The sequence below is a fragment of the Nelumbo nucifera genome, chromosome 3, assembly GCF_055504915.1.
Source record: "Nelumbo nucifera cultivar China Antique chromosome 3, China Antique-T2T, whole genome shotgun sequence".
NCBI lineage: Eukaryota > Viridiplantae > Streptophyta > Magnoliopsida > Proteales > Nelumbonaceae > Nelumbo > Nelumbo nucifera.
The window spans coordinates 52,886,600-52,900,494 of record NC_142651.1 but is presented as its reverse complement, the minus strand read 5'-3'; the positions used below and the strand labels follow the sequence as shown (position 1 = coordinate 52,900,494).

The following is a 13,895-nucleotide window of genomic DNA, read 5'->3' as shown; positions in this document are numbered from 1 at the left end:
ACACAAATGGGAAAACCTACACCCGGCAGGCCTCCTTCAGCCCCTTTCCATTTCGACACAGATCTGGGCCGACATCTCCATGGACTTCATTGAGGGCCTACCCAAGGTAGGTGGCAAATCAGTTCTCTTCTTGGTGGTCGACCGCTTCTCTAAATACGCCCACTTCATTCCTCTATCACACCCGTACAGTGCCACTTCAGTTGCCCTCACCTTCTTTACACATGTCTTTCGCTTACATGGGTTACCAGAATCCATCGTCAGCGATAGAGACCCGATTTTCACTAGTGCTTTCTGGAAAGAGTTATTCCGGCTACACGGCACCACCCTGGCTTACTCATCAGCTTACCGGCCACAAACCGACGGTCAGACGGAAGTGGTTAACCGCACAATCGAGATGTATCTCCGCTGTTAAGTAGGCGATCAACCACGACGGTGGGTGGATTGGCTCCCTTGGGCAGAGTACTGCTACAACACAACCTATCATTCTTCCCTCGGCATGACTCCCTTTCGCGTCGTTTATGGCAGGGATCCTCCCCGCTTGCTGTCCTACGAGCCCGGTTCTACTCGTTTGGAAGCAATTGATCACTCCTTACAAGAACGTGACGCCCTCCTAGCCGACGTCCGCCTTCGCTTACAGCAGGCCCAGCTCCGCATGAAACTTCACTATGACAAACACCACCGGGAACTGTCATTCGATCCAGGACAATTTGTTTGGTTGAAACTCCAGCCCTACCGGCAACGCTCCTTGCGCCACAAGGCTGCCCCGAAGCTGGCCCCTAAGTTCTATGGGCCCTACAAGGTTCTACGACGGATTGGCAGTGTGGCCTACCAGTTGGAATTGCCTGAGACCAGCCGGATTCATGATGTCTTCCACATCTCCTTGCTGAAGCCATTTACAGGTGTTCCCCCCGGACCAAGTTCCCTCCCTGCCACCCTTGAAAGATGGCAAGCTGGTCCCCCAACCTAAAGCTATCACCCGCTCTCGTTTCAATCGTGGAATCCTTGAAGTCTTGGTGGAATGGTGTAATTTACCATCAATAGAAGCCACATGGATCCCATTGGCAGAGTTCCAAGCCACATATCCAGAGTTCGAGCTTGAGGACAAGCTCGTAGTCTAGGAGGGGAGTAATGTTATGGACGCCTTCCTCGGGAAGACGTACCATCGCCGCCGGCAGCAATAGGCACCTGACCCACCGCCAGCAACAGCAGTGATTCAGTGATGCTCATCCTATCCAGTTCGGCAACAACAACCTTATGTAGATTAGATTAGCTCATCTTGCTTGTTCTTATCTCTTATCTTATCTTGTTAGTAGATTATCAGATTAGGATTAGCTTATATCTTATCTCTTATCTTATCTTGTTAGTAGTATATCAGATTAGGATTAGCTTATCTTATCCTTAGCAAGATAGAACTGAAAGTCTCCCTATTCAGCAAGGAGACTCCCTTTGATTAGGACTCTTGTAATCTCCTATTTAAGGAGACCCCATTATTGAATGAGATATCAAATATTCAGTTGAAGAAGTGAGTTAGGAGAGTTGGTGATCTCTTGAACAAATCACCAGAGGCGCCAAGATAGGTTCATCAAGAGCAAGAAGGAACAAGGGAAAACAGGAGGTTTTCCCCGTGGACCGACCCGTGACGAGATCCTATCCCGGGCCCTCAACAGATATTCATCTTAGAAGAATAAGCTGTTTATCCTGGTGGCAGGCAACCTCATCTTCTCTTATGTACTGCTGCAGTTACCGTAGGCTATCAGGTGGTAGTCTCATCTAGCCAATTGCTACTAGGGAGTCCCCTTCCACTTCATGTCCCTCAAAGCCGAAAAAGAGCTCTTGAACCTTTTCTTTTTGTTTTTGATCAATAACAGTAACTTTCCATTAATAATAAACAGAATTAAATACAAGGAGGGGGAGATAAACTTTCTTAACTCCCCAGGTTGGGCAGGAGCCCCCATAAAAGCAATAAAAAGAAATTACAACTTTGCCCAAAATAAAGAATCCCAAGCCACCCCTTGCTTAGCTAACCCATCTGCAAGAGAGTTAGCAGATTTCTTCGCCCAGCTGTACTTCACTTCCATATCCTTTGTTAGCCACTTGTAGTTTTTCTTTTCATTGCTGAAGTTCCACAACCTCGCCTTATCCTCTTGTAGCCATCCTACTACCACCTGCGAATCACCTTCAACCACAAGTTTCCTTATATTCAACTCCTTTGCCTTTCGTATTCCCTCAAGAATTGCAAAAATCTCAGCCCTGAGGGAGTCACCTACCCCTATAGGGCCTGAAAACATAGTTGAAATAACCCCTTTCTCATCCCTGAAGACTCCCCCAATACCAGATTGTCTTGGGTTCCCTCTACTGCTGCCATCAAAGTTCAGTTTTACAAAACCATTAGGGGGAGGGGTCCAAGAAGGACTAGTCCCTATTCTAATCTGAGCAGCATTAGCAATCTCCTTCCATTTTCTCATCAAGTCATCCAGAGTAAAGTCAGTAAAAAGATCTGAAGTCTTTAACTACTGTGCTGCCCTTAAGTGAATACCTCTATTACAGTTTCAATACTCCTCTCCTTATTTGAGAAAATCCTTGAATTCCTTTCTTCCCACAATGTCCAGCAAACAACAGCCCTTATGCACCTCCACATGGCCCTTCCTCTTCTCAAATGCCACCTAAAAAAGGATGAAGAAAATAGAGTTTGCACAGACAGGGGGGGTTCCATCTCCTCCCCAAAAGAGAGAAAATCTATTCCCATATTGTTTTTGGCAAAAAGGCAAGCAACTAAAAGGTGATAACCAGTCTCTCCATCAGCTTTGTAGAGAATGCACCAGTGCGGGGATAAGCAGATCTTGGGTCTTTTTCTTTGAAGCACATCACCGGTGTTGAATCTTTCCAGGAAGGCTTCCCAACAAAAACTCCCAACCTTTGGGGGAATAGGCTTACACCAAACCTCTTTTATAGGGAAGGAAGAGCCAATGGAACCGGAAGGCTGAGTTAAGCTTTGGAAAAAGGAGGCATAAGAAAAGCAGCCCGAAGAGGAAGGAATCCAAATTCTGGCATCCTTCTTAGAAGGGTAAGAAAACATTTTCAAGGATACCCAATAAGGTTATGGTGCTGTCCATATTTGTATCCCTTGGAGCCCTTCTCAAACCTAAATTCCACCCAAACCCAGAACTGGAGGTAGAAGGGACAATGAAGGAGGAAATAGGCATATTTTTTAGATCAGAGAGAACATACAAAGAGGGGAATTGGTCCTTGAGAGGGATATTCCCCACCCAAGTTTGTTCCCAAAACTTTATAAGGTTGCCTGAATTTAGATCATACTTGATTAGAGGGGAGAAAACTGGAAGCAAGTCACGAATGGCTTTCCATGGTGAAGCACTCGTAGTTCTTGCCAGAATTCCAGGATCCCAGCCATTGTCCTCAAGCCCATGAATGCTAGCCACTATCCTAGCCCATAGCTTCTCCTTCTCTAAAGGGAACCTCCATAACCACTTCCCCAGCAAAGTCGTATTCCTTAACCTAATATCCCCTATCCCAAGACCTCCTAACTTATTGCTTCTAGTCACCACCTCCCAACTCACTATATGATCCCTTCTCTCCTCTCCTAGTTCCCAAAGAAAGTCTCTCATCAACTTTTTTGGCCTATTGGACACCTTTGTTGAAGCCTTGAACACAGACAAGAAATAAACGGGCAAATTGGCTAGGGTAGCCCTAATAAGGGTGATCCTACCCCCAAGAGACAAATGATTCTTCTTCCAAGAGGCAAGTCTTTTCTCAAATCTTTCCACTACCAGATTCCAAAAGTTGCCTTTCTTAGGATTATCTCTTAGGGGTAAGCTTGGGTAATTTAGGGGCCACCTTGAGACAGAGCAGCCTAGCAATTCTGCACACTCCCTAGCCTCCCTCTCCTCCAAGTTCACACCCACCATGCAACTCTTCTCAAAATTCACCTTAAGGTTGGACATCCGTTCAAAGAGTTCTATCACCAGTTTCAAATTTCTAATCCATCTTGATTCCCCTCCCTCACAAAATAGGATTGTGTCATCTACAAATTGTAGATGAGTAAGTGGAACCCCTTCCCTTCCTAGTCTCCACCCTCTTATCAAGTCTCTCGAGTCAGCTTTTTGTATCAATCTTCCTAAAACATCTGCCACCAGGGTAAACAAGAAGGGGGAGAGAGGATCTCCTTGTCTTATTCCCCTTAAAGCTGGAAAGAAGTCCACCACTATCCCATTTACTAACACAGAGTAGTGGCAGTTCCTGACACATCCCATGACCCACTTGCACCATCTTTCCCAGAACCCGAAATTTACCATCACTTCCTTAAGAAAAGCCCAATCAACCAAGTCATAGGCCTTTTCTAAGTCCAACTTACAAACCGCTCCCTTCTTCCTACCTTTCTTAAAATTCTCCACACTTTCATTTGCAATGAGAATCTGATCGGTTATTTGCCTCCCCTTCACAAAGGATCCTTGGTTTGGTGCAATAGTGGTAGGCAATACTATCTTTAGTCTTAGAGACAACACCTTTGCAATTATCTTATGCAAACTATTAACCAAGCTGATAGGTCTGAAATCTTTTGGGTGTAAGGCATCATTCTTCTTTGGAACCAGACTCCAGAGCAATGAAAGTGGAGTTCAACCCAAGATTAATCACTCCCCTCCTATAAAACTCATCAAACACTAGCATTAAATCCTTTCCCAATATTTTCTAGCAATCCTGATAGAAGGCCATTGTGAATCTATCTGGGCCCGAAGCTTTTGTTCCCTCCATGAAGAAAACAACTTCCTTTATCTCCTCCACTTCAAACCTCCTTTCCAACTTCTCTGTTCTCAACCCCAATACTTGGCCAATCCAAACCTTCCAGCCAAACCCTCTCACCTAAAGGTCTCCTAAAGATGGACTTAAAGTGATCTATAAATGCCCCTGCTATCTCCTCCGGGTGGGTGAGGACTGAGCCCTCAGCTTCCAACCTAGAAATAGAATTCTTCCTCCTCCTCCCATTTGCTACCGCATGAAAATAACTTGTATTTCTGTCTCCCTCCTTCAACCATTTACAACGAGATTTTTGTCTCCAACTAATCTCCTCCTTGAGCACACAATCCTCTAGCTGCCTCCTCAATCTCCCTCATTGTACCTTGTCTTCTTCTCCAAAATCTCCTATTTCTTCTTTCAAATCTAGGGCCTCTATTTGATCCATCAATGTACTCTTTCTTTCCTCAATTCTACCAAACCCCAATAGATTCCATTCTTTGATCTTTGCTTTCAAGAATTGGAGCTTTTTGTGAAACCTATACCTTCCCATTCCACTGAAGGGTGACACTGTTCCCACAATTCTCTAGCCCTCTTTGTGAATCTCGGGTGATATAGCCACATATTTTCAAATCTGAATGGGGTAGGCCCATCTCTTCCCCTTTCCTCCTTGTAGATCACAATGGGCCAATGATCGGAAGTAAGCCTTGGGAGTGCTCTAGAGGATAAATTGCCCCAATGTATTTCCCAGTCTTTGGAGAAAAGAAACCTATCGAATTTGGAACAAAGTGGGTTCGACTGAAGATTAGACCAAGTGAAAGTCTTATGGAATAAGGAATCTCCTTGAGTTCAAAGGCATCCACAAATAGGTTGAAATTCCTCAGACTTGTAGTAACACTTTGATTGGGATTGTTAGTCTCCTCTATAAATCTAACCACATCGAAGTCCCTTCCCACACACCATGGTCCATCCCACAAGCCCCTAACATCACTCAATTCCTCCCATAACTCCATCCTTTCCCTATTAATTCCTCCATCTCCATCAACACATCCTCCTTCCACAGTGTCATAATCCCTCCAGAGGATCCCCTGGATGGAGCAGCCACCCAGCTAATCCCCCTTTGTCCTCCATACACTTCTTGCCCATCTGCTATCAAAATCCATTTTCTTGGATTCCTGAATAAGCACTACATCCGGATTGAATTTCCTAATCACTTCTTTAATTGTAGCTCTCTTGCACTCCCCAATCCCCTTACATTCCAGCTAAGAATCCTCATGAAACCTCTTTTTTTTTGCTCCCTTCCTTCACCCTCTCCCCCCTATTTTAACCCTTTCCTTCTCTCACCCTTGACACTAAATTGCCTATCTCCTACATCCCTTTTCAGTCTCTCAACCTCACTTAGCTTTCTTTTCTTGGTCTTACTCCCCTCCTTTTTCTTTTGCAAGAATGCTTTTAGGTCATTCGGGTCCTTAAGTTTACATCCCAATTTACCCACAAATTCTGCAACAGAATCCTCTCTGTTGGTCATTCGGGTCCTTTAGTTTACCTCCCTCCTACTCTCCCCTTCATTCCTCACTCCCAACACATTATCTTTTTCCTTTTCTAACCCAGGAATCACACTCCTCTGCAATTCATTTTTTTCCACTTCTCCCATTATCCTTTCAATAATTTCCCAAACCAGCTTATTCCTATTCACTTCCCCCCATTAACCTTTCCTATCCTTCATCCCCTTCTCCATGGGTGTACTTCCTGCTAGAGTGGCTTTGCAAACACTGGCTGTCAGATTGGGGCCGAGACAGGAATTTGGAACAAAAGACATTGAGCATTCATCAGTAACAAAAAATGACCACTTGGTTACCTGGGTTTGGGCGAGAAGGTGGAGACTGGAGAGGAGTGAGGACTGATGTTAGCAATTTCCTTTCCCTGTTCAGAGAACTGATCCTTATCCATTTCCTTGGGGTGGTGAGAAGCCAATCCTGTCACACGGCCAGCACTGTGATCACTCTCTATACCCTGCTGCTGCTCCCTGTCCAGCAACTTCCTGCTCTGTCTCAAGTTGTCCCGATTCATTCCCCTTATAGTACATTGCACATCTTGGTACAACAGAGAGGGGTTACTCCTTTTTGCCCCCCCCCCCCCCCCCCCCTATCTGCCTGGCCTTGCTCTGTCTTATTTTCCTCCCCTTTTCTGACATTCCATTTGACCATCTTGTCTTGTTGCCCTCCTTCCTCTTGCAGCTGAAACCACCTTCCTAGATTGTTGTTTTCCATAGGATCTTCATCACACACCGGGATAGCTTGGCAACTCTATTGCTTTAGCTGAAAAAGATCCTTGGTTTTTCACATTTCAACTTATCATGGCATTATTACAATTATCTCCATTATTGAAACTGTGCTTTGTTTGATTATTGGAATGGGTCATTTAAAACTATCTTCCAAAGGTCACTTTATGCTTGCATATTATATGCTTCAATGAGTTAACTTTGACTTTCTATATACCTCTGTAGTCTCTTACACCAACCGCTTAATGTTCAGAGTAATTCTTAGTTTTTTAACTATGAACTTCTTGAATATAATCTAAATAAAAACTTAAGCCATTGAAACACTATCAAACAAATGGTTATTAATTTCTATATTCTCTACTTGACTAAAAATTGATCGAGAAATTTCCTTTATGGTACAGTGCTGCTATTCCACTGATTTTATCACTTCCAGCTACTGTTCTTTCATTGACTCAGAAGGACCAGATGAAGGTGTGCACTTTTGCCCTTAAGTGTTTGTTTATGAGGTTTTCATTTCCATTACAACTTCTTGTACAATATTGTTATTGAGACTTTATGAAGAAAATTTCATTATATTTGTTTGGTTACCTTGATATTTTGATTTAATGTTGAAAAGATTTACAAGACTGCAATTATTCTAGCTATGTTTTATGGAACAGAATGTTTAGGAACCCAAAAAAAAAAATAACATACAGAGTGACCATGGTTGAGATGAAGATACCTATTAGAGTCTTATATTAGTCATATACTAGTCTTATATTAGTGGCAGGGAATCATCAGTCATTAGTCATATACTAGTCTGATCGGAGTTCTGCTTGGTTTCTCCTTATTTTCTCTTTGATTTAAGCAAGAACTAAGTCACAATGTCAAAATGGCTGAGTGGCCAGACTCTGCATGTTGAAAGCTTTTAAATTTTAATAAAGGGAAAACCAACAAAGACATGGATTGAGGCAGGGCTTCTATGGACTGGATATTTGTCCAACATTACGGATGGACCAGGTCCACTCCAGTCCGATAAATATTTTGGACTGGACTGGTACAATTCAACGTCTTATTGGACTGTCCAACCTGTTCAAATTGGTTTTAATTCAGATTGCGTCCAACCCAAACCTGGTCCATTGACACCTCTACTCTTATCTTCTGTCAATGGATCCAATATTGGTTCAACCCAACTCAGTCCAATATAAATCCATTACAGATGGGCCGGGTCCAATCCAATCTAATAAATACTTTAGACCATTAAGTCTGGATGGTCCAATTCAATGTCTTATTGGACCGTCCAACCTGTTCAAATTGGTTTTGATTTGGATGGGGTCCAACCCAAACCCGGTCCATTGACACCCTTAGATTGAGGTAGTGAGCAAGAATTCTTAACTATTTCAGTGTAATTTCACTAGATTGAATTGGATGGTGACAGACAATTAGATTAGTTGTGCCAGAAAGGCAGTAAGAACTCATTGGGACAAGGCTCGGTGATAATGTTGAATCATTTTATATCATTTTGTATCTTTGGGCTGAAAGCTTTGTTTTAGAGGATACCTTTCCTGTCTTTCTTCAGTCTTATATCAATGATATCTTCTTTTTTTTTCATTTTAAAAACAGTCATTTCTTCATCTTTAAACTCCTTTCACCTATATCCAAAAAGAAAAAGAAAGAAAAGGGTTTTCACTGATGTATCCTCTTTTTTAATCTCTTTATTAATAAAAGTTTCTGTTATTTATCCCCAAAAGATGAACTGACCAGAATGAAGAACTGAACCATTTGATTACAATGTTTCACATTTTATATGTTGATTTCTAAGCATGGTATTCTAGTTATGTAGATTTTTGAGACCTTTTTCTTGTTATCTTGAATTTATCAAAAAAATTGTTATCTTGATTCTCTCTCTCTCTCTCTCTCTTTTCTTTTCACATGTAAAGAGAAACAAAAGAATTAAGTATCAGTGTTTGCTTTGACTTGATTGAGATAAATTCTTCTACTTCAGTTTCATCTTAACATGTTTTTGGTTTATCTATTTTGTACTTGTCAGGTTAAGGTCAATACTGTGCTGGGGTCCACATCGCCTCCTCTAACAGTAAAACTTGTGCAATTGGGTTCAAGAGATACCTCTCTTGTTGAGAACCAGGTGCAACATTACCTATCTTTTCTGTGTTTTCTGTTAGTGCATGCAGTTTGCAATGCTTGTCCTAGCTACATATGCATTATTGTTGATTCTTGAATTATATGATACCCCATTAACTTTCATCTGTGATGGTGTTTATGGCTTCTGTTCAATGCAGGAACTCAAGTTTGACCCTGAAAGCTCAGTCTATTCCTTTGTCTTGCCAAAGACTGTTGATGTGGGAAAATACATATGCATTTTTGAGGTAACTTTTCATTGTCATTTGGGAGCTGATCTTTGCTTGGCCTTGATCCTTGGAACTATATATACATCGTAAATGTTGCAGGTTGTGCTTCATGATCCTGAGCATGATAAAATTTATGCCACTGGAGGCCAGTCTCAAGCACCAATATTTGTTACAGGATTAATTAGAATTGACAATGCAGAAATTGCTGTCCTGGATGGTGATCTTGGAAGCATAGAGACCAAGCAAAAGTAAGGCTTTTGTTTTGTAAACTAAAATTTATCCTAGAACTGCATACGTAGATGCTTTATGCCTTAAAAGGTCTTGCATTTTCATTGTTCTCATAGGAAACATGTTACATTATTAAGTAGAGACTGTATAAATTATTAGATTGACATCAAGATTTTTATAGTGCTTAGAAGTCTAGTTACTGTTATATGTTTCTAAATGATGTGATTTTTGTGATTGCTTGGTACTGCCTTAACTGGGGAAGATGATACAAAGTGACAGGCATGTATCTTTGAAGTTATGAATCTGTTGGATTTCGTCTGCTTGGATGCAGGCTTCATGTCTAGAGGACTGCTCAGATTGTATGATGAAACTTTTGTCCATGTTGTCTGGGCAAAGCATGCTTTCATCAACTAAGCTGGAAAAATGATTGAAGCTTAAAAAATATTCCAATGTACTGAGCATGGCTCCCTATAGATTTACCTATCAAAATCTTCTTTTCCAGATAGATTTTGGAGTGCAAATTGGTGTGTGTTCTTAGATATTAAGTGTGTGGTTTTAATTTCCTAATTGGTTGATGCATACATGGAAGCAAGGAAATAATCTATGGAGAAAGAAATCAGTTTTTTCTCAATTTGTCATTCAATGGAAATTTCATAATTTTTGGGTTACTTGAATTTTGTCACTTTTAATTTGTTAGGAACTGGGTTAAATGTCAATTTTCTAAAAAAAACACCTTTCTTAGTAAAAACAAAAAATTACTATTTTTGGTAATTTGCAGACTTTCTATTTATATTTACTCCTATAATTAGTATTTATGGTCAAATCATAATTTACTATTTTTAGTGATTTTGGTTTCTTTACGATAAGCTAGTTTTAGTAGGATTAGAAAGTGTTATTAGAGTTATTTTAGGAGTTTGAGTCCTTTTTTTTTGATAATTGAAATAATTTTATTAATCAGCAATAGACAATAGTACAAAGTCCCCAAGGAAAGGCACGAGTTGCAACCTCTCTAGGCTAGTTAAGTACAGATTTCCAAATTAATAACAACTTACATAGAATTAACAGACCTACTAACCCATTTTACCTCAACTCTCATATTGCTGGTTAACCATTTTACTTTTTTGATGAGATCTTTGTAGCCCCAAATGGTGGTATCCAAGTTTAGGAGCCACCTTGTTACCACCTGAGAGTCCCCTTCAACTAGGAGATGCTCCACCCCAAGCTGGTTGGCGATCTGAATTCCTTGTACTGCAGCAAGGATTTCTGCCCTTGTGGAATCCCCCACTCCCACCGGTCCTGAGAATAGGGAAATTATGTTGCTGTCCTTATTTCTCAGGATACCCCCTATACCTGAAGGCCCGAGGTTGCCTTGGCTGCTTCCATCAAAGTTCAGCTTGATGACACCTTCCAAATGCGGAATCCATTTTGATAGAATTCTATCCTTCTTTGTTGCAGTGTTAGCTATTACTAGCCAATTCCTCCACAAGTCATCAAAGGAGAAGTCATCAAAGATATCCACAGTTTTCAGCCAATGGATTGCTCTTGTTAGGATACAATCCTTCATTTCATCTAACCCTCTTTCCTCCTCTAAGAAAATTCTTGCATTCCTTTCCTCCCAAAGAGTCCACAGAGTGGCTGCCCTGACACATTTCCACATGATCTTACCTCTTCTAGTGTGCCAAACAAAGACAGATGGGTTGAATAACAAGCTTAAATCAGAAGGCATAGACCACCTACCTCCAAATAAACAAAGGCTCCACCTCCATATAGCTGTAGCAAAGGAACATGAGATCAATAAATGGACACAGTCCTCATTCTCGGTCTTACACAAGGAACACCAATTTGGGGAAAGACAAAGCAAGGGTCTCTTTTTCTGTAAGTTTTCCAAAGTATTGATTTTCCCATAGAAGACTTCCCAGCAGAATACAACAATTTTTGGGGGAATAGGTCGTGCCCAGACTTCTTTGACAGGGAATCCTTGGGAAATGGGAGAAAAGAAGAGCAAGTAAAAGTACCTTTTGGAAGAGGAGTCCAAACCCTTTGATCAAAAGAAGTGGGGTCCAAGCAAACGGATTCTAGTAAATGAATTAGCTCAATAACACAATTCGACTCACCATCCCTTAACCCTCAACGAAACCCAAAGTCCCAGTTTAAAGATAAGCGGTTAACGGGTTCGGGAGAAAAGTTGTAATTGGCTCATGTTTGTGAAGGGAAATGGAATAGAGTGAGGGGAAACAATCTTTGAGGGGTTGAGTACCCACCCAAATATCCTCCTAGAACAGAATAGCATTACCAGAACAAGCATCATACCTGATGAATCTGAGGAAGCGAGGAAGAATACCATGTATAGCCTTCCAAGGTGTAGTAAGGGTAGCTCGGCGGGATATCCCGGAATCCCAACCATTTCTTGCACAACCATGAATGCTTGCCACCACCTCATGCCATAATCTCTCTCTTTCTCGGGGCCATCTCCATAGCCACTTCCCTAGAAGGGCTACATTCTTCAGCACTATGTTCCCTATCCCTAAACCCCCTTCTTCCTTTGGTTTGTTAACTATCTCCCATTTGATCAAGTGATCCTTTTTCACCTCTCCTGGTTCCCATAGAAAGTCCCTCTTTCTCTTCTCCGGTTTCTTAGCCTCCCTTGGAGGAATCCTGAACACTGAAAGGAAGTAAGTTGGAAGGTTGGCAAGTGTAGCCTTAATTAAAGTCATCTACCCCCTATTGAAATGTAATTCTTTTTCCAAGCCGCCAAGCGCTTATCAAATTTCTCCACAATAGGGGCCCAGAAACTACTTTCTTTAGGGTTGGCTCCTAAGGGTAGCCCTAAGTATTGCAACCTAAGCATTTTGCAATGGATTCAATCTCCCTATTCTCCAAGTTTACTCCAGCCACACAACTTTTATCAAAATTTACCTTCAAGTTGGAGACCCTCTCAAAAGTACTTATTAAAATCTTAAGGTTCTCCACTTTGCTCAACTCATTCCCTTCACAGAAAATAACAATATCATCAGCAAACTGAAGGTGAGTTACTGGAATGCCTCTGCTCCCTATTCTCCATCCCTTTATTTGGCCCTCCTCATTTGCTTTGGAGATCATCCTACTAAAGACATCAGCAACAAGTGTAAAGAGGAAATGGGAGAGTGGATCCCCTTGTCTTAAGCCTCTATTGGCTGGAAAAAAGTCCTTAACCACCCCATTCACCAACACTGAATAACGACAAGAGTTTAAGCATTCTCTTATCCAATTACACCATTTATCCCCAAATCCACGTCTTCTCAACATCTCCAGCAGGAAATTTCAATCCACTAAGTCATAGGCTTTCTCCAAGTTCAGTTTGCAAACAAATCCTTTCTTGCCCGATCTCCTTATCTCTTCCACACTCTCGTTTGCAATAAGGATCTGATCTGTAATTTGTCTATCCTGTATAAAGGCTTCTTGTGCTTGGTTAACGAGAGAGGGGAGAACTACTTTGATCCTCCTAGAGAGCACTTTTGCCAAAATCTTATAGATGCTTGTAACCAGGCTAATTGGTCGAAAATCTTTGGGGTGTCTGGCATCATTCTTTTTGGGAATTAAGGCTATAAAGGTGGCATTGATTCCAGGACTCACAAAATTTTTATCCTCAAATTCTCTAAATACTCCAATTAAGTCTTCTTTGACTATGTCCCAACAGTCCTGATAAAATGCCATTGTAAATCCATCAGGACCCGGTCCCTTAGCCCTATCCATAGAAAAAACAGCTTGTTTAATTTCTTCTTCCTCAATCATTCTTTCCAGCCATCCCTTATCTGTTTGGTTCAAAGTTGGCCAATTCTCCTCCCCTACTATTAACCGATTCTCTAAGGGTCTTTGAAAGATGGATTTGAAGTGATCCACAATCCTACTGGCAATCTCCTCTTGAGAGGTTATCTCCACACCATCAACCTCAAGCTTTAGTATCAAATTTTTCCTCCTTCTCCCATTAGCCAAAGCATGAAAAAATTTGGTATTCCCATCCCCTTCCTTGATCCACTTATGTCTGGATTTTTGTCTCCAAGAGATCTCCTCCCTTAACAAAGTTTCCTTTTTCAGTTTCCTCCTCATTTCTCTGTCTTGCTCATCCATCATCCCTTGGGATTCTTTTGCATCTAACTCCTCAATCTGAACCAATAATCTAGTTTTATCTCCTCCACTCTTCCAAATTGAACCTTATTCCATTCTTTTATTTTGCCTCTCAACCTTTTTAATTTTTTGTGGAATCTAACCCCATCCCATTTCACTTCTCTCATCTCTTCACTCCACCATTCCTT

General features: G+C 41.5%; 1 protein-coding gene across 1 annotated transcript in view; it reads left to right on the top strand.

Moving 5' to 3' along the window:
• LOC104600894 (dolichyl-diphosphooligosaccharide--protein glycosyltransferase subunit 2-like) overlaps window positions 1-13,895 on the top strand; it is a 35,486-nt gene that overhangs the window by 8,579 nt on the left and 13,012 nt on the right. Inside the window, exons 10-13 of the mRNA XM_010264047.3 lie at window positions 7,429-7,498; window positions 9,057-9,152; window positions 9,307-9,393; window positions 9,475-9,623. Coding sequence (XP_010262349.1) covers window positions 7,429-7,498; window positions 9,057-9,152; window positions 9,307-9,393; window positions 9,475-9,623 — 402 coding nt within the window. The remainder of the gene's footprint in view (window positions 1-7,428; window positions 7,499-9,056; window positions 9,153-9,306; window positions 9,394-9,474; window positions 9,624-13,895) is intronic.